Source organism: Canis aureus, chromosome 12 (assembly GCF_053574225.1).
Source record: "Canis aureus isolate CA01 chromosome 12, VMU_Caureus_v.1.0, whole genome shotgun sequence".
In the NCBI taxonomy this organism is placed as follows: domain Eukaryota; kingdom Metazoa; phylum Chordata; class Mammalia; order Carnivora; family Canidae; genus Canis; species Canis aureus.
The window spans coordinates 13,589,223-13,615,714 of record NC_135622.1 but is presented as its reverse complement, the minus strand read 5'-3'; the positions used below and the strand labels follow the sequence as shown (position 1 = coordinate 13,615,714).

Here is a 26,492-nt window from a genome sequence, read left to right as displayed (position 1 = left end):
GGGAATGGGATGATGTGACCACCTCTCTCATCTTCCTGATGCACAATATATTGTTTCACATCCTCACCACTCAAAGATGGTCCTCAGACCAGCAGCATTGGCCTCACCTGGAATCCTCTTAGAAATGCAGACTCTCAGGTTCACCCAGTCATGGAATCATGAGTGTGCATTTTAACAAGACCCCACACACTGTTCCCACATTCACTAAGCCCAAGAAGCACTTCTTTACATGTGTCATGTAGTTATCCCTTACAATGACCTTAGGATGCGGTGACTTTTACAGATGAGGGAACAGAGTTGCTAAAGGGATAAGTGACCTGTCTGCAGCTAGGAAGGAGAATTCAAGCCAAACCTGCTCCACTGGGAAGCCTGGCCCATCCCACCATGGCTCCCACCAAGTGAATCAGCAGACATCAATGAGCAGTGGGCAGGACTAGTACTCAAGACAGCAGGTGGGTCTTGGCACCCAGACGACTATACCATCTGCTCCCATGATGCAGGGTGGCCTTTAGCCCTGGTGCCTTGCTGGAGCATCAGTACCTCCCAGGATAGAGGACAGCAGATTCAGGGACAGACGCATATATGGGTGACCATGAAGGGGTCAAGGTGTGTGTGTGTGTGTGTGTGTGTGTGTGTGTGTGTGTGTAGGTGCTGATGGAGATTCATTCACTGAAGTACAGAGTGGTCCAGATAGTTACAGTCAAATGGGCCTGTGGCCCTATCCAAATGCTGGCCACACCTAAAGACTTTCCAAAACTGTGTCCTCCAACTCCAGGTTTGTGGGATCCAGCCTCTCCAACCGCTGTCTGCCTCTGGTTCTCTATGTCAGCCAAGTTCCCCCAGGACGCAGAGGGCTTCACTATGTTGGCTTCTCCTGCACCTCACAGGCGAGTCCCATCAGCTTCACAATCAACCACCTCCCCATGTCTGTTGACTTGACATTTGATTTCAATGCTCCCTCACGACATTCTCTCCCGCATAAAGAATAAACGGATTGGTTTCTCTGTTTCTGGGAAGTGCCCCCCTTCATTCTCCCAGTCACCGAGCCATGAAAGCTTGGCAGTGGGTCCCCAGTCTTGCTCATCTTCTTCCCCCAGATCCTGGCCAGCCCCAGAACCCATCCACACTTCCGTCCATGTGTCTCTGGCTACCTCCAGCCTCGCGTCCTCTCTCCCACGGCCCTGGCCTCCCTGCACTGGGCGGCCTGGAAAGCAGCTGCCAGATCCGCCTTCTTCACACAGCACTTAACCGTGTGTGTCAGACTTGCCAGGGCCAACCATGAACTCATCGCAGCCCCAGGCCCACCCCGCCCACCCTATGGCCCGGCAGTGGGAGAAGCCATGCCATGCACCCAGCAGAACCTCTGGGCCATTATGACCCTCCCCAAGCTCTGCCACTGTAATTCCCTCTACTCTGGCCCCCAGCTCCCCCCACAGATGTCACCTCATCCCAGATCACTAGCCAAGACTCCTGATGGTCTCCTGATGGTCTCCATTCTTCCACGCCAACCATCCTCCATGGCTACTTGATTAATAGCCCAGAAGTCCAGCTCTAACCAGAGCATTCCTCTGCTCAACAATCCATGCTGGCTCCCTATTGTTCATTGAACTGAGTCCTATGGCCATCATCCGTAGCTCTTTGCCCAGCACTGTTTGCAGGGATTTTTGTTTTTTTTTTCCTTCCCAGATGCTCTTCTCCCCCTCCTGATGGTGCTGTCAACTACAAAAAAGGAGCATGACCCAGGATAGCCAATCCGAACATTCCATTCCTCACCCTCAGGCTGGCATGGGCACATGACCATGACAGCCAGTCGGTCACACCCAAGACTGTCACGGCATTATGGAGAAAATAGCACTCTCCTCTCTGTGGTTTCCAGATGTGAGGAAAATAGAGGATGCCAGGTGGGCTGTGCTATTTTATCTAGCAGGGCTTTGCTGGCTGTAAAGTTGATGTTGGCCTTTTTTATAGGCACCATCTTTGTTACCACCCAGAGTGAGCCAGTGTGAGAACGAGGCCAAGACAGAGGAGCGAGTCAGAAACAGAATTCCAGATACTGTGTGAACCCCCATTTCCTGCCCGGCCTAATGCCGGTTTCGCCTCTTGGTCTCTCTCATCGATCTGAGCCCTTAAACTCCTTTTCTCTCTGTAGCCCATATCATTGAGCTTCTATTCCTCAGGGTGTCCACCCAGGCTTCTCAGACCTGGCCCTGACTCTGAGCTCTGCCAAGAGCCCACCCCTCAGCTGGAGCCGCAAGACTATCCCTAGGCCCTGTCCTGTGCTCAAGCCAGGCCTTTTCTGACAGGACAGGGGGCATCAACGAACACCAGCTCCGGCCCATGAGACCTCTAGCTGGGGGTGCTCCAGCTGGGTTAGCAGTTTCCTCCCACCTAGCCTGAGCATGAGCCCAAGCAGCCCAGAGCTCTGCTGTCTCCTTTCAGCCACCCCACAACTTGGCCCCAAGACATTATCAGGTATCTAGCATTATATGACCCCCAGAGGGTTTCCTCTCCCATACTGCCACCCCTAGACCTGGCCCACCATCAAGGCCCGAGAGGGATGGAAGCTCCCCTTGGGCCACCACCAGTCTCAACTCCCTTCCCTGGATCCATCCCATCAGATCTTGGGCCTGTTTTCTGTACTCCCTGACTCAGGGCAAGGCCCCACTGCTCCTCCCTCCAACTGATTCCTCACATACATGCACACACACCAAACTGATACACATGGACACACTCAGATCCCATCAGCTATCAGAGTTGGTGGGACCTGCTCTCGGAGTCACATATCAAAGCCCCAAGCGGTGGGCAGTCCTGGCTGGATTTCAGAGGAAGGGCTTCACGCTGGGCATCTCCTCCCACCTTCAGGAATCCCCAGACCAAAACAGAGTGGAGAATGGCCCTACTCAGACTGTCCAGGAAGGGCCTGCTCACCTTTTGGGGCTGGGAACCTTGAGCTGACCTCAATTCTACTGGCTCCAGAAAGTATACACCAAGGGCAGGATTGCCAGCCTGATGTTCAGTTTCTGGGGTACACCTATCCCCCCAAAAATCTCAGGGATGCCAGGAGATAGGTTCTGTCCAACCAAGGAAGACTCATGTCCAACCAAGGACATGGCCATTCAGGGATCATCAGGCCTCTCTGGCTACTCCCAGGGCCTAGGCCAAATCCTCTCAGGCCCACTCTGTGGCAGCCAGCCTCCTCAAGAAGGGCCAGGTCCCTTGGTTCCAGTCATAGCTCAGACCTGTGACCTCTATCAGACAGAGATCCTCTCTGCCTGTTCCCATCTTGATCACAAAAAGAAACAGCAAGTCCCCCAGTGTCAAGAAGGGAGCTGTTTTGTATTAGGACACCCAGACTGCCCTCCACTTTCCCCACAAGCACCCCCAAAGGAACTGAAGCCAAGGTGACCAGCCAATGTTCCATCCAAAGTCCTAACCTGGGGGGCTCCCGCTATAGCCCTGGAAAAGCAAGCCACACCTCCCTGACCCGGCCACATACCAGAGCCCCCTCAAGGGCAAACACGGCTGCAGGCCCCGTCTTCTCCAGCGGTTCCATGCGGCGGCGCCAGCGGCGGCGGCGGAAAGCATCAGTCTTGCGGTACTCCAGGTGGAACTTCCAGCCCAAGAGCGAGGCGTACTCCCAGCCCTCACCCTCTGCCTCTGCCTGTCTGTGCTGCGTGGGGAGAACAGGACAGACTCAGGCACTGCTCCGGCGGCCTGCAGGAAGGCAATCCTTGCGCTGCCCTCCATGGTTCCCTACCCACTCCACACCAGCACCTTCCAGGTGGGAACAGCTAGGAAGGCCACCTAGAGGAGGGGGACTCTGAGCAGCTTCTGCAATGACAAGAGTCCGGATCAGAAAATCAGGAGGGGAAAACGTTCCCTGGGCTGTGGGGATCCGAGGAGCCAGAAAAGGCAGGTAGGCTAAAGCAGGGATGAAAACATCGGGCTTTGGGTTTGTTTACTTGGATCATGGGTGGATTTCATGAATCCAAGGTTTTCTTGTCATTTCCTTTTTCTTCTTCACTTCCCAGCTTATAAAAATTGAGGGGGGTCAATGAGGATTGTTTTCCCAACCCCAGGCTATTTCTTCCTGAAGCTAGGCCTAGGTCAGTGTGGAAGGCCCCCCTGTATTTCCTCGAGGGGACCCTCTCCCAGGCCTAGAGGGACCTCTGGAAGCCCCTTCCTATCCAGGTGATGACCTGACACAGTCCTCAGGTGCCCCTCAGGCTCACGCCATGAACTAAGCAACAAGTACCAGTCCTGGAGGGCAGCCACATTCCTCACCAGTGATGGAGCAGGCAAGGCACACTGTCTGACAAGGGTCTCCTCTATCCCATGGGTGCCCCAACAGGCAGAGCAGAGTCTGTCTGGCTTACGGCACCACAAACAGTTTGCTGCCCCAAAGCCTTGCTTCTCCCTGAACCCAGTGACATCCCTCTCCAGATTCCCTGTGCCCAAAGAGAAAGGAAGAAATCTGGGTCATGCCAAAGACTACTCCTGGACTGGTGGAGGCCTGGTTCTTGGGCCCAAAATCAGATGCGTGCATGGGAAGAAGGAATGCACAAGAACAAGAGGGAACAAGAGGGATCTGGGGAGGCAGATGCTGAGGCTGTACGAGACATGGGCATCTGGTGAACTCCAAGAGCAGGTACATGCATCGTGTGCACTTATACATGCCTACTCTACTCCTCTGTCCTGTGGGTACCTGGGCACGCCCGTGGATCTGTGTGCTTGCACTGTGTATGTTCTCCAGGGAATAACGACGGAGCCCACCGGGGCCCCTCTACCAGCCAGCACACTCACATGCTGCATACATCCTCACCTACTAGCTCCAGTGGCCCCGTTCCACAGGGACTTGCCCATGCTGAAGGGAGCAGGCTCCATGGGGAGGATACCCACCTCAGCCCACTCCCGGCAACTATGGCTGGTGACAGAGCTTAGGGGATATAACCCCAACCCCTTTGCCTCCAGGTGAGGACAATTTTGTGGTGCTCCAGGGTGTGCCCCTCCCCAAGCCACAGCTCAGGCCAAAACTGACTTGGCCTGATACCACATCCTTGCTCCCAGCACTCCTGACCACACTGCTTCTTCTAAAAGCTCCATGTGGCCAAACCCCTGTCTCAGACTCCACCTCCAGGACCCCCGGCCACAGACCCAGTCTCAGTATGTCTTTGCACTTTCTGGGTCTGTGTGTGATCCCAAGCACGTCTCCTTGCACAGTCACGGGTATCTGGACGTGTACTGGTGTGATCTGTGTGTGTGCTATAACCTGTGAGCAGCAGTACACGTGCTGGGTGTGATCCATGAGCATCTCCAGGGAGTCCATATGCCTGATACATGTCCTGAGCACACATGCATGTGTCTGTACACACAGGTGTGCACCTGTGCCCAGCTGGCCTCCTGCAGCCAGGGCCTCACCCCTACCCACCACCATCTGCCAGACTCACCCTCTTCAATGCCTCCATCTGGCTGAGGTCCCTTCTGCGCAGGCGGACCCAGCGCCGCCGACGGTGCGTGTAATACATCTTCTCAGCAGGAACCCAGTGCTTTGGCTTCCGATCCGGGGGGATGGTGATACTGTACTCCCAGCCTGGAGGAAGGGTACCCATTGGCCTTTGCCCAGCCATTTCCCATCTCTCTAGAGGCTAGCTGTCCCACCCAGGCACAGTCACAAGCTCATGACTGACCACTAACTTAATTTGTAGCTGGAAATGAGGCCTGACTCAGAAAGTCCCCCAGATAAAGAAGCCCAGTGAAGGCCAGTGCCCCAGGGCACAAGGCCCTGATCTCAGCTGTCCCACCAGCACACCTCCTGAGCTTGCTGGGGTGGATCTCACTGGGCTCTACGTGCTGCCCACCTTGCTCATCGACGGCCCGATTGAGGTCCGTGGACCACTCTTCATCTTCCCACTTCCAGCCCAGTGGGCACTCAATGTCATCCTTAGGAAGCACCTTATCCCCATTCTAGGGCAACACCAGACAGGCAAGCATGAGAAGAGACAGATGTTATCAGAGGAGCAGAAAAGATGCAACTTGACAACATACATTCTTGAAGCCCCAGGTGCAATTCCAGATCAGTGTCCTACCAGCACTGGACTTCACACTGTTTCTCTAGAAACCAGAGCATGAAGATGGGGACATGGGAGCAGGGGGGTAGCATCCCATCTTCTCTTAGCCACAGGCCCCTCCTGAGCCCAAAGGTCTGGGACCCCAGGAAAGCAAACCCTCCCTGTCCCTGGAGCATCCACTCACCACATCTGTGTAGTTGTCACTCATGTAGATCCACTGGCCTCCAGGGAGCCGGGTCTGGTTCTCAAACACCTCCTCCACAAAACTCAGGTGGCCCGCGTCCATGTCATGGAGTAGGCTGGGGGGGGGGGGGTCAGAACCTCTGCTGAAGAGAGCCCACCCACCCACCCACCACCTTCAGCAGAGCACTCTTGGGTCCTTAGCCAAGCTTCCTGCATCAGCCTCACCCAACCAATAAGAAGGTGGAGAGGAGAGGGAAAGGAGGGGCAGAGCATCAAGGGAGAAGAGCAAAAGGAGACTCAGGTGGACCTAGAGATGCTCACAGACAGAAGAATACACCAGGCCCAACATAAAGAAAGAGAGAGACACCAAAGAGAGAAAGAGCCAAGGACACCAAAAGCCTGGTGGGTAGTTAAACAACCAACCCACTATTAGTTGTTGAAACATTAAAGGCAATCAAGCTGTATACTTAAGATTTGCGTACTTGAAATAATATATGTTATACTTCAATTAAAAAAAAAAAAAAAAAGGAAAGAAACCCAGTTTGTTGAATGTCAACCAAACAGGAAAGTAGAGAGGAGAAAGAGGTAGGGACAGTGTTGCAGCTGGAGGGCTTTGTTCTGAGTACTCGGGGGGATGGGAGTGGGGAAGGTTCAGGCACAGGAAGGGTTAATACAGGGAGGAGGAAACAAGCTGTGGCCTCTTGGAGAAGAAGTTTGCAACCAGTGGATGCAAAGTCAGACAGAGGCCAACTTTAGTTTAATATTAAAGAAGTTCCCCCTTGTTCGAGCCTTTCCAGAAACAAGGCTGCCTAGCAAGCCCCCAGCCCCGGAAGAGTTCAAGTGCAAGCCCCTGTGACCAGCATAGGGGCAGTAGGAGCAAGTAGAACCATTTATAGGGCTATGGCCTTTCAGAGAAAGGACTAGGGCAGAGGGGGTCCCCCAGGCTCCCTGTCCATGACTCACGTCTTCTCTGGACACACGAACCAGTCTCCGGCCCAGGTCCAGCCAGCTGAGGGGCGGAAGCTATCCTTGGGTAGCTTGATCTTGCCCATGACATCAGAAAACTTGGGGTAGGTGAGGCCTGTTGTGCCCCAGTTCCCAACCAGGGCCAGTTTGGTCTGGTTCTCATACTGGAGAGCAAGGGATAAAGAGAAGTGAGTGGGGACCAGTGCAGCTTTGGGGGCAGGGGCAGGAAAGGGCAGGACGGCAGGATGGCAGGCACTCACGGTTTCAGCAAAGACGGACAGCTTTCCCTCAGCAAACTGGTTGAACTCCTTCTCATCCACAGAAAGCCCAAACCAGAGTTTCACCCGTATTTGTACTGGCATCCGGGCTCCGGGCACCCCCTCCATGGGATACTAGATACCAGAGAAGGACAGAAACCCCCGATCCCCTTTAGGATCAGGATGTCCCCACGGAGTCGGGGTGGGATCCTCCAAGGACTGGGCCTAGCAGCCTGACCCCCCCTAGATACATGTCCTGTTGGAGGACTTATTAGAAATTCACAGGAAGGGAATATATACTTAAGAAGGCTTCTCCATACCTGCCAAGATTCCTTCTCTCCAAAGGAGACCACATCATCTCCACCTAGGTGCTCAGCTGAGCCAGGCCTAGACCAGCACCCCTCATTCTGCCCTCTCCCACCACATCCCCATTTCTGTTCTCTTCTAGAATAACTCCGCCCAATGGAACTTCTTGCTACAAAATAGTTTATATCCGCACGGTCCAATCACGCTAGCCCCATGTGGTGAGCCCACTGAGCCCTTGAAATGCAGCTCGTATGGGACATCTGGGTGGCTCAGTGGTTGAGCGTCTGCCTTTGGCTCAGGTCGTGATCCTGGGGTTCTGGGATCGAGTCCTGCATCGGGCTCCCCGCATGGATCCTGCTTCTCCCTCTGCCTATGTCTCTGCCTCTCTCCGTGTGTCTCTCATGAATAAATAAATAAAATCTTTAAAAAAAAAATGCAGCTAGTGTGACTGAGGAACTCAATTTTTAGTTTTATTTCATTTTAATTACTTTAAATTTAAATAGCCCCTTGCAGCGACCATGTAGGATAGTGCAATTCTAGAACATATCTTTAAAGAAGATACAATGATCCAGGTCTGGAAGGGGAAGAGGTTAAAACCTCCTCCTTTATTTTAGTTTGTTTCGGGGGCACTGTTATTTTTGTTTTGGCTAGATGTTAGTATACCATCTGATACCACTACCCTTTCAGGCACTTATCAGCAAGTTAACCACTAGTCACTGGTCCTCAATTGCTTATTATCCTGAAACTTTCAGAAGCTCTGCCAAAATGCAAGAACCACAACAGCCCAACATTAAACATTTATTCCCCGCAACTACTTTACCGTGTGATTGAAATCAATGGTCAGCTACAGCCTAAGGAGCAGAAGTTCCTCACTCTTAGAACAACACATTATCCCTTAGAGGAAGTAGCACAAGAAGAAGGCCCTAGGTTTCATGTGCATGAGCCTGGAGGGGTACCTCCTCTGCAACAGGAGGCTGAATGTGAAGAGAAAGGAGTTTTGATGGCTTCAGAAGAGGAAAGGGGAGCCAAGGTAAGAGGTCACCAACAGGTAGAGGAGGCCTGGATCCCTAGAGGGAGAGGCCAAGCCAGGTACGGGGGAAAAGGAAGGGGTGCAGGACATGCCAGGGTGATGACAGTCTCCCCCGTCACCCAGCCTCTCTGCTTCTGGTTCATCCTCGGTGAAGCCCAGAGGAGGCCCTGAACCCACATGTCACCCCCTGGCAACCTCCCATGACCATTTGCTTCAGCCGTCTCCTCCCTGGGGTGGTTAGTGGCCTTTTTCCCTCCAAACCACCAGCCCCAGGGAGATGGCAGGAATGCCTAACCCCCCCTTCCCCCTCTACCCCCCCACCGCCGGTCTCTCCCCTGCCCTCCCCCAGACGGGGCCAGCCTGCCTGACCCAAAATAGCAACAGCAAATAAAGAAATGTCTAGTTTGGGGCTCCTCTCCCTCTCTACTAGTGCTCATTTTTTCCAACTTTGGTTTAAGTTAAGAAACACCAATGTTTTCTTGGTCTCTGCTTGCTGCCAACATTTTTGTAGAGCTTGCTCAGGAGCTACTGGCAGGGCTCATAAACTCAGTGGGGAAGACTTCGAGAAACAATTCTATATCTTTTTTTTTTTTTTTTTTTTTTTGCTTGGAATCAGGGAAAATTTTTCAGTTTGTGTTTCCCCAAGGCTGCAGGGCCGAGAGGTCAGAGCCTGAAGCTCATCCTGCTCAAGTGCTTCCCCACTGGCACTCTAGCCAGACAGCCTTTCCTGGTCAACCCAATGCAATGTGGCAGCTCCTTGACTTCCTTCCCCTTCAGTCCTGCTTGGCAAGGAGTTAGCTTAGGAGATAGAAGCAGGATGCTAGGAGGTTAAGAAAGCACCAGGGACGTGCCCTATAGGCAGGTGAGAGGCGGCAGCCCACTGCCTGACACATCCTCACGCTCTTTCTGAGCAAAGCTGGTCTCTCCAGCAGCCCTGAGTCCAGGTATCTGCTCACCTCTGCCTTATGTTGGCCTCCAGTCATGCTGGTGGAGCCTCGTCTCCCCTGAGAGCAAGGGAACACCCCAGAAAGTAAAGGGGACAAGAAGGAAAGAAACTGATATTTACTGATCACCTCAGTTTAGCCAGAGCCATGAGCTGTATCACCTAATTCAATCCATAACACCCATCAAGTGGGCAGTCCGATGATCATTTTACAGGTGAGAAGACAGCCAGAAGTTCAGAGAGGGTAGGCAATTTACCCAAGGCCACACAGGCTTCCAGCCAACCCTGCCACCTGTCCACACACACTGTTCTGTCAAAACCTGCCCTCTCTACTCAGGCCAGGGTGGGACAAGAAAGAAAGGCCAATATATGAATGGGTTGACCCACAGGCACTTGAGAGGCTCAAGGCTAAGGCTAGCCAACAATGACTTCCTGGAAGAGGAAAGGTGGGCACTGGTCCTGGTGTGGATGGACAGAGCGGTGGGGAAGGGAAGGCCAAGAGGCAAGGGGCCGGGGCAGATGGACCAGGCTTGGAGGAAGGCCAGGCAGCTTATAATGCCAACAGAGCCATCTGAACTGAATGGAGAGTGGCGAGGGGAAGGCCTGCCTCCCACCGCCACTCCTCCTCCAGCAGGACAGCCTCAGTGACAGCCCTCCAGACAGGGACCCCGCCCCCCTCCTTCAGACCCAGGGCAGTCACAGCACAGGAAGAGATTTTCCTAAATTGTGTCCTGGCCACCAGGCACATGGCCCCAACCAAAACAGCCTTGGCTCTATGTCCCCACATTAATCTAGAGAGGAGGATCATGGGCACTCAGGCAGCTGCTTACATCTGTGACCCCAGACTGAGCCTAGCCAGTACCCCGAAAGAAGATGGGCAGGAAGCAAGGATGGGGGCTGGAAGAAGATAAAGGAAAGGAGAGGTGCGGGCAGGACAACATGAGGGGCACTGGATCACGAGCCCCCAGCATCCTGATGGGCCAGAGCCACAGGCACACTCAGCGCCTAGACACCAGCCTTCCCATAGGGAAGAACCTGAACTTGAGCCTGACTCCAGTTGGGGTCAAAGCACACAGGCAGGGCAATGAGGTCTGTACCAGTTCTTAGAGGCTGGGGTCGGGGCTGAGGGCTGAACCCCGCCCTCCCAGAGACCTGACCGTGAGATGGAGAGCAGCCTCAGGAGTCAGCCCTTCCCAGACAGCCTAAGGGCAGCGGCGGAGGGGGGGGGGGGTGCATAGACCCTGCCTCATTCATTTCCAGCATCCTGTGATTCCTGCTCTCACCTGCCAACTTTCTAGACCAGGTATATGGGGCCCAGGGACTTGACAGAGGAGAGAGAAGGGAAATGGTTTTGCACAAAGCCCTCCACCCCTTCTGAGAGTCCAGAGACTGTCAGAGGGAGAAAAGGAGACATGGTAGGGGAAGGGAACTACCTGGGAGGAAATATGATCATGACTTGAGAAAAAAGAACCCACTTTCAGAAATATCGTCTGCAGCTTCCCACAGTTCTTGCCACAGTAGCTGGCGCCCCGCCGGGAGAAGAGGACCTCGTGCGCAGGCACCCGCTGGTACGCCACTCGCTTGTTTCCCTGCAGCATCCAGATGATGATGTCGGGCAGGCTGTTCTGGGGCTGGAGAGAAGGTGGTGGCAGTCAGGGTGGGGAAGGCCCACACCCTGCAGCCCACCATGAGCCACTGGAGGCCTCTCCTCCCCCTCTGCCCACCCCTAAGAGCCTCCTTGACCTCCCAGGGCTGGCTGGGCACCTCTGTCTTCAGCGGCTATGAGCCCCCAAGGACAGTTGGGGCATGAGGCTGCCTCTGCTCACATGAGGAGCCTGCCAAAAATTCACTGAGCTGAGTTCACATTTTCTGGGAAGAGAGGCTTCTAACTAGAGGCCAGAACTGACGCTTTTAGATCCCCTCCACTGCGTAAATAGGTGCTCCTGGAGGACAGAGATTGGAGGATTTGATTTGACCTGAGAGATGACATCACACTTAAGATGCTACCCTTTTTCCTTAACCAAGAGCAGCAGTGAATCCACAGGCACCCTTCCCGAAGGACAATCCCTTCCTCCACCCTCTAAAGCAGGGATTCATGGGGTCTGGTCCTTTTCTGGGACTAGAGGCATTGGGCTCTGAAAATGGTGACTAGATCAGGACAAAACTTCAAGGCCTGAGCACCCCTCAGAGCCACTAACTCTGAGTGAGAACCATTGGGTACAGCCCACCTGCTTCCAAGGCTGGTGAGCAAAGTGTGCTCAGTGAGGCGGCACAGGACCTCTAACCAGGACCACGGCTGAGAGCTGATGCTCCTGGGGCCTCACTGGGCATGCCACAGTCTCACTCACTCCCTATGGCATGGATAGGCAGCCCCATTTGCCAGGTGAGGAAATTCAAACTCAAAGAGAGTAGGAGCCAACCAGGTTTTTCAGCCTCTAGAGAGTGGTTCCTAACCACTCTACCAGTGTGGTCTCCAGAGCAGCGGCACGGCAGCTCCCAGGAACTTGCTAGAAATGCAATTCCTCAGGCTCCACCCCAGACATGCAGGGTCATACAGGGCTTGTAACCTGTTTTAACAAGCCCTTCAGGGGATTCTGCTGCACTATCAAATTGGAGAAAGACTCTCTGGGTTCCCTTGCCGACAGTAGCACCCATTTGACCTTAACCCCTCCCGGCCATAGCACAATCCACGCTGAGAGTCCCAGGGGCCATCCAGGTTAAGATCACGGAAGGCAGCCTTTGCCCAGTCCAAGAGGATGGTCTGTAACCATTGTATGGGGTCAGCCTGTGGCTGGGCAACACTGCTGCCCCAGGTAACTGGCCACATGCCCCAAGGCCTGCTCAGGACGAGTCTAAGGCTGACTCTGAGGGACCAACTCTTTGGGCTGCCTTCCCCTTCCAAGCACCTCCTCCCACCTGCAGCACCTCCCTCTCCCCTTCAACAACTTGCTCCTCCAGAAGCCCCTCTCGGGCCCTGCCCTTCCCCACACTCCTTCTGCAGAAATCCTTCCTCACTAGCCCCTGCCCTCCATGGGAACCACACACCTCTGGGCGGACTGGGCAGCAGCTGGTCCGCCTGTGACATATGAGCAGAACCCTGTCCTCATTCTGGACAAATCTGTGGAATGCTTGCTTGCCTTGGGAACTGGGTGGCTACATCTGACCTGGGGCAAGGGGGCATGGGTGGTATGCAGGGGACAAACTGCACCCACTTCTCTGTGATCAGATTCAACAAAGTTCACAGTTACTACAAATGCAGCCTCCTCAGGTCTGGGGACAGGAGGCTTCCAGGAGAGCAAGAAGTACAGGACCCCCAGAGAGGCAGGTTTGAGGCCAGGTGCAGACAGGTCCCCGTTGGCAAGGAGGAGTCAGGTCCCCAGGGGCGCAGGCCCCAGCACTGAACCTGGAACTGGGTACCCAGGTCTCTGGTCTCAGCTCTGTCTCTGACATACTTCAGTGACATTTATTGAGCACACGTACTGAGCACATTGGGGGCATTTATTGAACACCTACTACACACCAGCTAGGCCCCAGAACACCCAGTATCCAGCTGCATCCTCTCTCCTTCGGCTGCGAATAGGGGACACTGAGGATCAGAAAAATTGAGTCACCTGTCCAAGCTTACCCAGCAGTAGAGCCAGAGCTGGGCCATAGTCCAGACAGTCCCCACGTCCCTCCCAGTTCTGACATTCTCAGGCAGGAAGGAAGATACCTTCCAGGGTCTACTACCTCATCAGCCAGGGCACGGAGACGCAGGAGCCAGTCTTCAGCCTGCTCCAGGGCGGCAGGGAGCTTGCCATGCCCGAGTTTCAGAGCCAGGGCCGCCTCAGTAATCTGGCCTAGGTGACGGGTGCGCAGCCTGTACAGGTGCCGGTCCAGGTGGGTGGCAGAGGGTATCTCTTGGACATTGCCCAGGGGCTGGCTGTGAGGGACAGACAGATAGGATGAAGCTGGCACTCACCCAGGTCCAGACACACATGCTATACACATGTGTACACAGACAGACCCTGCCCCCTCCCCCCCGTAAAAAACAAACCTCACACCCTCAGCCTGTCTGTTGGGTGCTCTATATGCCCTAGGTGACTTCCCCAGCCTGACCCACATGCAGTCATCTCCACAGCCCAGCTACCTGGGGGAACAGGTATGTGGGTCAGGCTCCATCCTCACCTCCTCCAGGAAGCCTTCCTAGTCCACATGCCTCCTACTCTGAAGTCCCTCAGCCCTCTATTCTGGAGCTGGCTATTTGGAACTTATGAGTTCTTTGGCATGTGTGTCCCCTCTGCCCAGATGACCACAAGCCCTCTGAGGGCCCAACAGGTCCCTCTGGGCCCCCCGCATCCTCCTAGAGCAGAGGCCGAGTGCTAGGTTGCCCTTGGCTGAAATGAATCTATTCTGTTGTACACACACTTTCTTCAGGAAGGAAATTTATGGATCCCTGACAAGCCACTGCAGACGCTGTGGGAAGGCCAGCAGCCAGCGATACAGATGTGTCGACCTGGGGCAGCCCCATGACAACCCTCCCAGAGCCCTCTGTTTGGGAAGCCTTTGGAGAAGAGTTAGGGGGTACATACAGTCCCAGAAATACAGCCTTGGGCCCCAAGAGGGGGTTGGGCTTAAACTCCATCCTGCTTGGAGGCACAGAACTCTGACCCCCCCCCCCACCTCATCCCACTGGGTCCTTCCCCCTAGATGTGCTTCTTCATATGGCTCTTCCTCACCATACCAGGCCTCTGGGGGTCAGTCCCTACCCCCCCAGAGGCATGCGGGGAGGGTGCGGCGGGGTGTCTGTGCTCTCCCTCACTGTGCAGGAGCTCTGCAGATGATCCCTGCCTAGGGGTGTGGGGGCTGCTCCACCCCCGCCCCACCCCCACTGAGCCCTTGACTCCCAAACAGGACATCAGTCAAACCCGCTCCGCTGGTTCTGCCCCCGCCACTGGCAGCCCCCCCACCTCACACTCCCCTCCCCGCAGTGTCTCGACTCCGGCTCCCGGCTGATTTATTTTTCTGCCAATTTCCCCGAGCTATGCAGAACCAATTACCGCCAGAGCGCAGCGGCACCGCCGCCGCCAGATACACCACTCTGGCAGGCCCTCGGCGCACTACATTTTTCCTGTTATTTTTTTTAATTGAATTTTTAGGGTGGGGGGAATGGTACGCAAACTCCATCTCGGGAAACTTAAGCCCCGGGGCCTGTCTCAGGTCACGTACCGCACACCCTGTAGTAATATAATATTTACTGCCCCGAGGGTGCCGCGGATGGGGCTGCCCCAGGCCAAGAGAGGGGCGGCCTCCATCCCCAGCCCACTCGATCGTGGTGGAGGGGCACGCTGGGTGGGTAAAAAGGGGGGCCTGGGCCAGAGTCCTGGACTGGGGCCTGCCTGGGAAGGAGGCCTGAGTGGGCCCGAGGGCGGGGGCAGGCAGATCTGGAGTCGGATCTGGAGAATGGAGCCAACCAGGGTGATTTATGCTCCTAGCCTGGGTCGGGAGCTGGGAGGGACTGCCATACAGACCACCAAAGGGAGATTTTCATGGAGGCCAGCAGCCCAGCCAAAATGCCCCCAAAACAGCCAGGACCCGTGACTGCCACCAACAATATGTCTTGGCCCTTTCCCGCCCCAGGAAAGCCCAAGGAAGGAAAGGGAGACTGGGAAGAGGAGGCTGGTACCCCAACCCCAAACACGGGGCAGTCACCTTGGAAATGGTGGGCAGCCCCATGGTGGCTTGGCGCAGGCTGGGGGCAGAGCTGGATGGCTACCAAAGTCGCTGCCGACCCCTGCTGTGAACCGGGGCAGTATCCAGCCTGAAAGGTGAACTAGCCCAGGGGTCATTCATTTCATTCCTCATGAACAGCAGCTCTGCTGGTCCTGACGGGGCTGGGTCCAGAGACCTAGGCCTGCCCTCAGCACCCAAAACAGAGGCAAACAGGCTAACTCCCCACTGAGCAGCCTCAGAGTCAGCAGCACCTCCTGGAGGAAGCCAGTCAGGCCACGGAAAGCCAGACGGTGTTCTGGCCAAAGGAACAGTATGTGCACAAGATGAAGGCTCAGAGGCAGGAGGGAGCACACGTGGGGTAGCGAGAGCTGCACAAGCCAGCACAGAGGCTCCAAAGGGCTGGAGGGTGGGACTGCTGGGGTCCTAGTGGGGCCAGAGAGCCTGTCCACCAGGATGAGAGCTGGGACTTTCCCTGAAGGCAGTGAGAGCTGCTGGGGGCTGAAGCCCAGGTGGCATGGCACAATTTTAGGAAGACTCCAGAAACTGAACCGGATGTGCTGCCAGAACAACCAGGCAGAGATGTGAGGCAAGCAGACAAGAGCTCGGGTCTAAGGATGAGAGAAGGCTGGGCTGGAGGAACAGAGGGGGGACCCTGGCAGGGGGAGACGAGCTCAGAGGGAGAGAAGCCAGGAAAAGGGAGGGTGTGGAATGAAGGACACTGATTTCAGAGGCAGGACAGGGGCTGGCTGAAGGAATGGGGAGCAGCTAGTGGTCAGCTCTGGCACACTGGCATGGGGCCCCGATGCCTGGCCACCCTGCTCGACAGCACAGAGCCCAAGGTGAAGGCAGCCCTCTTGCTGCCGCCCCACGGCTATCAGGCGGCCTCAAGTGGTGCCTTGAAGGAATTGGTCCTGAGGTTTGGTATTTCTCCCTGGAGAGCCATGTGTCCATTCCAAGAAGAATGGAAGCTTTCCTTAGCCACTCCTGACCTGAGACCAATGCCCCCAGGGGCCCCCAGGCACCTTCTGTCCAGCAGAGTCACTCAAAGAGGCCCAGGCTTTGGCAGAAGTAGATTGAGCTGAACCCTCTGAGAACAGAGCCCGGAGAAAGGCAGTGAGGGCAGCCCAGTACTTGGGTCCCACCCATCTCAGATGCTTCAGGCACCTGCTACCTGCCAAGGTCCACATAACACATGAGTCATGAGCAGTGCTGTGGGTAGAACCCAGAGCCCTGGCCCGCCCTCCACACCCGGGCTGTCAGGCCCAGCCAGTGGTACATTCAGAGACACTTCCCACACGGACTGTGCCCCCGTATGCCCCTCTGGCCTCACTCTGTCCTCCAACCTCCAAACCACAGATGTCTTCAGGTACCTCCCACCCAACACAGCCAGTCCTAAGCTTCTCAACTTCCCCTAAAGCTGCTCTTCTCCCACTGATCCCCCAAGAATGGCCCTGCTGTCTACCCAGCTGCTCTGGCCACAGCTGGGAGATCATTCTGTACCTTCCTTGGGCCCCCACATCCACTCCACCAGCAAGTCTCATTTATTAGAGAGTGATACAGCCAACAGGCTCAGCCACTTACTAGAGGAGTGAATCTGAGCAAGTTAATTAACCTCTCCATGCCTCTGTTTTCTCATCTATAAAATGTGGATCTCTCTACATCCTAACTCATAAGGTGCTTATGATTAGTTCATACGTGTAAAATTTTCATAATAGCACCTCACACAGGAAGTGTTCATTATCAGGCTGTTGTCATTATGATGCCCCCTAAAGACAGCAAACTGCCCTCTGCCTCCCTCAGCCCCCAGCCCTCCCCACGTGTCTGGTTTGGGTGACACCATCTAGTTTCTTCGCACCACCACCACCAATCCTTCCCTCACTCTGCAGCCAAAATGAGCATCTGAATCATAGGGAACCCTGTGCTCCCCCGCAAAACCTCCCAAGGCTGAGTTCACTTTAGCGGACCCTAAGGCCTATCTATCCCATTTGGGCTTTGCTTCCCCTGCCAACCCACGGAGGCAACAGGCATTTCAGGCTTTGCGCCTTTGCCTAGACAGTCTCCTCTCCAAAGGTTAGCTCCTACCTCTCCTTCAGAGTTCACATCAGGAGCATCCCCCACTCCGGGAAGCTTCCCTGAATTCAATCTGAGTTTGATGCACCTGCTCTGAGCTCCTACAGCTCATTTCTCTAACTCCTCAACACACTCTGCTTCCTTTGCTCATTTTTGCATCTGTCACCTCTGGAGGGGGCTGATGCTGCAGCCCTGTCAATTTGCTTTAGGTTCCAGGAAGGTTTGGGGAATGCATGAATGACCTGCCTGGAATTCCGTGACTGGGGGAGACGGGGTGTCTTTAGAGTAATGTTTTGTTTGATAAAGGTGCACTTCTCAGCTGAAATACAAAGGACAAGAATGGGCTTGGCATGAGGCAGAGACACTCCCCAAGAATGGGCTTGGCATGAGGCAGAGACACTCCCCAGAAGGTGGGATGATAAGATTGAGGGGAGCATAGAATACACTTTCATCATTTGCCCTTAACTCCACACAGTAGAAAAGCAACTATTTATCATTAAGTCCATTTCACAGCTGAGAAAACTGAGGTCCAGGGAAGTGAAGCTGCCCAAAGGCACAACGCCGGTTAAAGGAACAAGAACCTAAGTCTCCTGACATTTCTTCCTAATAGTAATTATAGCCACCATTTATTAAATACTTCCTCAAGGGCCAAGCATTTTGCTTATGTGCTATTATTAGCAGTTATTCTTAACATGAGGTTGAGGATGAGGAAAGCAAGGCTCAGAACAGGTGGGCGGTGAGCCCCAAATCACCCAGCAGAGGAGGAGATGCTGAGATGCCTCCCCTTCTGCTGGGCCTCTGAGCACCCCCATTCCCCATCACCCCCAGAGCCCTCTTTTCCTAAAGTTGACAATCAGCCATGTCAATAGAGGGCTAAATGGAACCCATGGTCCCCGAATTGGCCTTGGGGAGGAGGGGCACCGTCACCCCCCACCAGCCAGCTCCTCCTGGAGATTCCATCAGGGAACTGAGAGGTGGGGGATCAGAGACACAATGCTCCCCATTCAGGTGAGCCGGGCTGCCCCAGGCCCACAGCTGCCGCGGCTGCAGGAAGATTTATGACCTGCTCTAAATGTCACCTTTTCAACTCCCCATGCTGGCTCCACCACCTTTGGACTCAGCACAGGCTGGACTGCTGGCCAAGCATGGCTGGGGAGACGTGCCGTCGCTCACTGCCACACACGAACACTCCTAGGGAAAGCCTTGGTGAGCCAGGAGGGGAGGGCACGTGGGTGCCAGGCACCCCTACCTGCAGTCTGAGATGAGCTCATCCATCAGCTGGGCCAACAGGGAGTCCACATCCTCTGTGTTGAACTGCGCCTTTAAAGCCAAGTGGACTTGCTCCAGGCCAGCTTCCTGTGGAATAGGCAGGCAAGGGTTGGGACTATCACCACAGAGCCCAAGGTATATGCCAGGCCCCCAACCGCCAGGCCCTGTCACCGAAATTTGAATCTTCACCCTGAGCCAAAGGAGAGAACCATCAGAACAGAGAAGGCAGCACCCAGACCCAAAAAGCCAGGGTCTGTCTCACCTTAACCTTCCAGGGCTCCCCACACCAAGCAGATCCAAATTCTCAAGCCTGGGACTGCACCCACAGGCCTGATCACAAGGACTTGAGCACTGTGTGCAGGCTCCCACACAACTCTAGCACACTGCCCCTCCCCAGGCCCCTCAAGCCTGCCTGCCAGGTCACAGGTGAGGGACCCTCTGAGCCCACAGCAGTCTCCACCTGGAAGGTGCAATCCCTTCCAAATCCCCCTGCCCAAGCAGGCTCAATCCCCTCCTCCCTTCAGGAACACTCAGACAACCCCCAGGAACAGAGAGTTCCCCTCTCTAAACTCAAGGCCCAGCCACTCCCAGGTCACATCCATCTCCTGGAGCTCCTCTGCAGCCATCTCCATGGACCTCAGCCCTGGGTTGGAGGCAGACAGCTGTCACAGAATACCTGTCAGGTCAAGGGCAGGTCAGTCCCCTCAGGTCTGCTCCCCACCCATCAGCCTCCCTGGACATGTGCCATTTTTCTGAGGACAGGCTTTGGGAAGAACACACAGTCCCGGACTTCAGGGAGTGGCTTGTGAGAGAATGGCCACCCCAGAAGATGAAGTCTGGACTCACAGAGCAAGGACTCTGAGTCCTCCAGAACCTGGGTGCTGGCTGGTCTCCTTCCTCCCCAAGAGCTGCCAGTCTCAGGAAGGCTGGCCACCATGCCTTCCCACAGGCCTGCATCCCCTCCTGCCCCTCCAAGACCACCGTCCTCCCCTTCCCCTCACCTGCCTTCCTCACTGTGCTCACCTCCACACCCACTGACATGCCCACACCTCTGCAACCCCTTCCTCCACCCCACTGCCCCTGGCTCACTCCAACAGCATTCCCCAGGTTCCCAGAGGCCACACTCCAGGCTGTGCACACACAGAAACAGCCTGGAGCCACCACCAGGATCACCAACCACCCGCCTGGGCCTCTACACCTCTGGCCACTTTGTTCTCCTCCACTTCCTGGCTGAGAGCCAGGCCTTCAGCTCTCAGCAGCCACAGATCACCCTCGAGGGGATCTCCTGATCACCTCCAAAGCAGCACTCACTGCCTGACCTCATAAACTCTACTTCTCCCTGCCTTCCCAAGTCCCCAGGCACCAAGTCCTTCTAGCCCAAGTCTCATAGCTTTGTCCCAGAGCCCCCCACCCCCACCCGCCGGCCCAGTGCCTTATCACTGTTCCTGGACCGCTTCCATGGCCCCTAAAAGGGCTCCTGCTTTCTGTCTCCTCACTGCCTCCACAACGCCTTCCAGATGCTCCTGCGCCCTCTCTCTCCTCTGAGTCCCCATCCTTCCTCGTGGTATTCCTAGAGCATCATCTGCACCTCGGTTTGGAACCTCTGTATGAGGGGTGTGGGTGAGCCTGTGCTTGCCTTCACTAGACTGACTCCTGATGGCAGGGTAACTCCTTGTTCATGTCTACCTTGAGGCTACAAGCCTCCAGCACAAACCCTGGCACGTAGTAGGAGTCAAAGGCATTTGATGAATGAATGAATGGGTACAAGGCTCCATCTTGCCGCTCCAGCTTCCCTTCTCTCACCTCCTTCTCTGTTCTGTCTCCTACCTCACTGGGCCCCCCAGATCATTCACACTCCCTTGCCAGCAGCAGGACAAGATCACAAATCTAGCAAGCCACAGTCAGGACACAAGGAACCCAGGCACCATGAAAGTCTGCAGATATAGCTACATGTAAGTGCTTGCACCCATGGAGTCCTGGCCTATGGATACCCATGGGGGCATGGGGCAGGCACAAGGGGTGTGCGGGTGTGAGGCAGCTTCCACTCACCAGATGGTCAGCGATCCTGAGCAGCTGGTTCTGAGCCTCGACTCTGTGGCTGATGTCTTCCCAGTAGGATGACAGCACCACCACAGGCTTCACATTGCCCCAGGGCAAGTAGTAGTAGTGGCACCCTGGAAGGACAGGAAAGGCCTGGTACTGAGCCAGGAGTACAGAGGTGGGTGGGAAGGGGACCAAGGGCGGAACAGATGCAGATACCTGCTCCTTCCCCCTAAGAACTCCCTTGGACATATAGGCATTGCCCACATACCCCAGTGGCCAAGCAAAGTGCCTATACTCCCTCCTCCTGGGCCGAACAAAGAGCTACCACTCTTATTAGAGGGGTTGCTAAAAAGACCATGGGAAACCCACGTTCTCCAAAATCTCTAAACCAAACAAATAGCCACCATGAAATCGACTATTGCCGTAGGTCAGGATCAGTGCCGACCACAGCCAGTTCCAGGAGCCCAGTCTGTGGTCCTGGCAGCAGAGACTCACCTGGAGGTGAGTGGGGAGTGGGCGGTGGCATGGGGGAGTAGGGGACAGAGCAGGGAGTCACCCCAAATCAGTTTGCCTGGGCCAAGGCCTTCAGGTGGGCCTCCAGCAACCCTCCATGAGAAGTAGGATTTAGGGTTCGGCCCCACCGTGCCAGGTGCATGGCCTCCAGCCTCACCATCAAAGACTGCCCGGCTGTACTGGGTGGTGGAGGCCAGTGGCAGACAGGTCGTGTCGAACTTGTTGCCGTAGTTCCCAATGCTGACCTCAAACTGGATGGCATCGTCGACATCCTGGAGCATGGTAGCCGAGTAGAAGGCGGCAAAGAGAGAGTACTTGCGCCTCCGGAGGTATTTCTGGGGGCAGAAAGGGCAGCTGACGGGTCATGGGAGAAGGAAGGAAGACACTGGGGTGGGGAGGGGTCACATGTCTGGCAGGCCCTGGCCGTGACTGGCGCCCAATAAATCCTGGCTGGACAGATGGGTGGTAAATGGTCCAGCTAAGCAACAGTGCCCAGATTTGGTTACTAACTGAGCAAACTCATTCCAGGCCTGTGTGTTTGGCCATGTTCCTCTAATAAGGCCTGCTCCTCCAAGGTCATGCTGCTCCTTAATCCAAACCAGCAGCAATGGCACCGCCCCCACCCCCACCCCAGGGAAGCCTGGGCTCCTGCATCTGCCATTCAAAAGGAGCTGAAGGCTCTAAACCACCATGCCGCTGCCCATAGCTCCCACCCCATGCCAGTCAGGGTCTCCACTACGCCACCCAGCTCTGCCCTATATACAAACTACCATGTGCTGGAGAGGAATGTCCCCTCTAGGCTTCGGGGACAGGGCTGAGGACATGGCAGGCTCTCAATCACACACCCCGGTTTGAACCGAGATGACTTTGTGGTCCCCTTCACAGAAGGCAGAGAGAAGAGGGGTGCACAACTGGGTGGTTGAATAATGCAAATAGTAATAACAGCTAATGCTTACTAACTGCTCAGGGCATGCATCTTTGATTTAATTGAATTCTCGCAACAACCTTAGGAGGTAGGTCTACTCACTATCCTGAGTTCATTGATAAGGAAAGTACTAGAGCTGGTAAGTGGTCAAGCCAGGATTCAAACCAGCACTTTCTCACTAGAATCTGAAAGCTTAACCCACCATGCAGACCCCATCCAGCTGCCTCCTGGGCACAAGGCTCAGCTCTCCTACTTGCTGCTCTGGTACATTTGAGCCTTAGTGTCCTCATCTATAAAATGAAGATACTAAAAGCATATACCTCACAGGTGCTGGGAGGACTCAGTGACATCAAGTCACTAGCATTGTGTCTGACATACAGTGGTCAATAAGAGTTAGCTGTTCCCACAGTATTGTTATAGAATAGACCTCTCGCTTTGCATCAAGCTCTAGGCTTTTAGAATGTGTTTATTAATCTTCCTTGAACCTCTGAATATTCCTCAGGGAGGCACAGGTGCCATGGGGTTACTCCTACCTCACAGCTGAGGCACTGGCACACAGAGAGGTGAAGGCACAGACTGTGGGCAGAGCTGAGCCTCCACCAGGACACTAGGAGCCAGTCCCATTTGGCTGCCACTCCCTTCAGCCCTTCCAGAGCCACACACCCCTCACCTCCACCCGAAGGATGTCATCAGCAGGGAGGTCCTCCACCCTTTGCTCGCCGCTGTGCTCCACCAGCTTGGTCTCCAGGGAGAGCAGAAGCCGACCTCGGTAGGCCACGCCTTCCCCCTAAAAGGGGAGGTTGGGTCACCAGGAACAGGGGAGATGCAAGGAAAGAGGAGGAAGAGAAGAGCAAGGAAAGGAGCCTGATCAGGCCCTGAACTTGCTCATGACCCCGGCAACCAGGAAGGCTGTGGGCTATCCTCATCACTCTGCAGATAAGGAAAGGTGGCCCAGAGAGTTCAGGGGATGTGACAAGCCATCCAGACAGACTCCAACCCAGACAAATAAGAGATGAAACCTGACACAGATGAGGCCTGGGTCCCTCCAGGGCCAGGAAAATGAGGGATAAGGGGGCCAGGCTGGCCAGAAGGAGAAGCTAAGGGATGGGGTGTGAGAAGGAGGAAGAGACCAGGAGGGGGCCAGGCGGAAAGAGGGTTCTCTGAGGACGGGCTGTCTGGCCCTGGGCCCACTCAAGCCCCATCAGGCGGCTGGCATCCAGAATGGAGCAGGTGCTGCCCAGGCTGGAAGACCCCTGCATGCAGGCTTGGGGATCTGGAGTGGGGTGGGGGTGGGGGGTAAAGGGGTGTGGAGATGCTGGCAGGCTCACCTTGCCCATGTTGAGTTCCGCGTAGGGGTCCGGGAAGCCAGTGAATTCCCTGGGGCTGCCATAGAGATTGACGAAGCAGGGCCCGAAGGTGGGAAGGAAGCCCAGATGGTCATCCACTGGGAGACACAGGTGGGGATCAGAGGAGCCAGCCCTGCGGGGCTTTCTAGTGCTCAACTCAACCAACTTCAGACCTGCATCCATCCCTGGCCCTCAGTTCCCTGAACATGCACAGGATGCAGTGCCCGGAAAGGCATAAAGACTCATGACACTGACCATTGTCTCTCACAGACCCTTTAGTCCACACCACTCTGCTGAGACACGGAGATTTGTATTACTTCTATTATCTCATTTTACAGATGAGAAAACTGAGGCTCAGAGATGCAAAGGAACACCTCACTACAAAATGGCATAACTCCAAATGATCTGACCCCAAAGCCCATGCACGCAGCCAGCATGCAAAGCTAGGAGCTCTACTGCCCTGCCCCTCCTAGGCCAAATCCCATCCTGCATGCCCACTGCCTCCTGCACAGGAGTGTGGGGAGGCACAAAGGAGGCCCTGAAATCTGATGACCATAGAAGCTACCCCCGGAGCCAGGACAGGAACCTGGTTAGGTGTCCCAATCCACAAGCAGCCCCCCACCAGGGAACATGTCCCCCTTACCCCCAATATCATTATGAAGTCAAGGCAGATTACCTAACAGCCCTAATTCATGCTGGCCTCCTGTCTCCCTCCCCACATTGTGCAAAGAACAACCTTTCAGTAGCACAGGTGGGAGGAGAACGAAAAGGAGAATCCCACAATGATGAGGGAAATCCTCCCTCCTTTTCAGAGGCCCTCTGTGGTTATGTCATGATTTTCCAGCCAACAGACAAGTTTTCTAGGACAGGACTTCACTGGGTGTATTCTGAGAACCTCAAAAAGCCAGGGTGTCTCTTCCAGAGGAAGTAGGGGGGCAAGCTGTTTCCAGAATGCCAAAAGTGGGAAGTGGACCCACGAGCAGGAATCATCTGGGATGATCCAATCCATATGAGCAAGGAGGGGGCAAGGTAGGCACAGAATCAATGGCCTCAGAAAGGAAATGCTTGAGCCCGAGCTAAGGGCAGGAGCTGTGAACCCTGAGTCCCTCCACGTGCCAGGCCCCTGGGGTGATGTGGGGTGGGCAGGGACAGGGCTTGAGAACTAGCTACTACCGACCAGAGCGCAGGAGCACGCGCACGCACACACACACACCCGGCCACAGAGCCAGCTGCCAAGCCACTGTCCTGACTCTCCCTCCAGTGCCCAGCACAGACAGGGCTCTGGCATTTGGGACTAAGGTGGGAGGCCCAGGCTGAGAAAACTAACATGAGCTTTACTAATTATTCGTACTAATCCTCTCCATTACGATTTACCTTGTGAACTTCAAGAGCTTTCCACTCCCCCTGGCCTCCCCCTGGTCCCCAGGATGTTTTCGTCCAGGCCCCCACCCCACCATTCCCTGCCTGAGACTGTGTACTCATTTGAGCCTAAGCTGGAGCCCAGTTGGTTCAGGAAAGGGTTGGGGATGAGACTGGGGGGGGGGGGGGGGGTGGTTAGGAATTGTCTTTAAAGCATTCCCAGCGATTTTCACATTCAACCTCGGTTGAGAGGTAACAGCCTCAGGTAAGCTCAGAGACCGGGTGGTGAATCCCAGCCCCACCTCAGGCAAACTAAAAAATTCCCAGCAACCAACACCCTCTCCCCTCCAGCTTAAACCCCGAGGCCTGCCCCCTTGCCATCCCCAGGGGGAAAGCACATACGGTCCGTGGCTGGAGAAGGCTTGACCACACCTGCAGGCTCCTCTGAAGCATAAAGAAATGGAAGAGGGGTTAGGATGGACATGACTGAGACGGGGACTGGTTACGTGCACAGGCATGTGGATGGAGAGCTGGCAGGCAGGGATGGAAAGACAGTCCCGTGTGGGAAACAGATGTGGCCCAGGGCCCCACCCCCTCCCAGCTGTGAATTTATCGCAAACTAAGTCATCACCACACCACCCTACCCTTCCCTCCCCTTAGCTCCAGGGTGAACCCTAAGGTCCCTCCCCACCACTGTCTGCCTACCTATGTCTGTGTACTCTGTGCACCAATTGAAAACGGGGCCCGAAACTTAATACATTCAAGTAAAAACACAGAAAAGAAATTGTGCTTTTTTTTTTTTTCTATATTATAGCCAAATAAGTGAGGGAAACAAAGTACAGACACAAAGAAAGGGTGCGGGAAACACGAAAAGGCAGTGAGGCACACCCAGCACTCCACCCAACAGGCAGGTTGACACTTGGGACCAAGTATACAGAGCAACCACATCTCAAAGGGCAACATCTCCATCTCGTGGTCATTTTCATGATTGCCACTGAGAACACCATGTTGCATTTTCACAACAGCAGGAACTGGTATCTGGCTTCAGGCACCTGCCACTTTGAGTGAAGCACAGTGCCAGACACTGTCCATGAGCTCAAGGTTCTACACACTTGGACGTGCCCTTACATGCTGATAAGGAGTGTCTAGAGATGAGAGAGGCAAAGAAGGAGAAGCAAGAAATGAGAGAAGCAAGGAACAAGATGCTCTAGCACCCTTCTGGGCTCTTGGAATCTGTCCCTCACTTCTAGGCAGATCTAAGACACTCCACAGGGAGTGGGTACCCTTAAGTCTCCTTCCATGGTCCTCTCAGACTCCAGCCTCTTCCTGCATTCTGACCCTCCGTGTTTCCTCCTCCACCCAACTGAATGTAACCAGGCTTGGGGTCACGACCAAGCCTGTAGATATGGCTGGTGAAATCTTTGATGACTTTCATTCGTTGGTCACCTTTACCTATTTGTCTCCTCCTGTCAAAGTAGATCTATGACTACTTTCCCATAACT

The 26,492-nt window shown here is 54.9% G+C and overlaps 1 protein-coding gene across 23 annotated transcripts in view; it reads right to left on the bottom strand.

The window, feature by feature from the left end:
• The window catches only part of DYSF (dysferlin), a 216,357-nt gene that overhangs the window by 99,087 nt on the left and 90,778 nt on the right, over positions 1 to 26,492 (bottom strand). For 14 of the 23 annotated variants that reach the window (XM_077842848.1, XM_077842860.1, XM_077842856.1 and 11 more), the window contains 14 exons: positions 25,393 to 25,434; positions 23,614 to 23,729; positions 22,956 to 23,072; positions 21,518 to 21,695; positions 20,854 to 20,978; positions 18,785 to 18,891; positions 13,483 to 13,675; positions 11,229 to 11,384; positions 7,478 to 7,609; positions 7,215 to 7,381; positions 6,253 to 6,367; positions 5,859 to 5,964; positions 5,448 to 5,590; positions 3,497 to 3,670 (listed from right to left, as the gene is read on the bottom strand). In XM_077842848.1, the coding sequence (XP_077698974.1) occupies positions 3,497 to 3,670; positions 5,448 to 5,590; positions 5,859 to 5,964; positions 6,253 to 6,367; positions 7,215 to 7,381; positions 7,478 to 7,609; positions 11,229 to 11,384; positions 13,483 to 13,675; positions 18,785 to 18,891; positions 20,854 to 20,978; positions 21,518 to 21,695; positions 22,956 to 23,072; positions 23,614 to 23,729; positions 25,393 to 25,434 (1,871 nt within the window). The remainder of the gene's footprint in view (positions 1 to 3,496; positions 3,671 to 5,447; positions 5,591 to 5,858; positions 5,965 to 6,252; positions 6,368 to 7,214; positions 7,382 to 7,477; positions 7,610 to 11,228; positions 11,385 to 13,482; positions 13,676 to 18,784; positions 18,892 to 20,853; positions 20,979 to 21,517; positions 21,696 to 22,955; positions 23,073 to 23,613; positions 23,730 to 25,392; positions 25,435 to 26,492) is intronic. The other 9 variants (XM_077842854.1, XM_077842864.1, XM_077842866.1 and 6 more) reach the window with 1 other exon arrangement.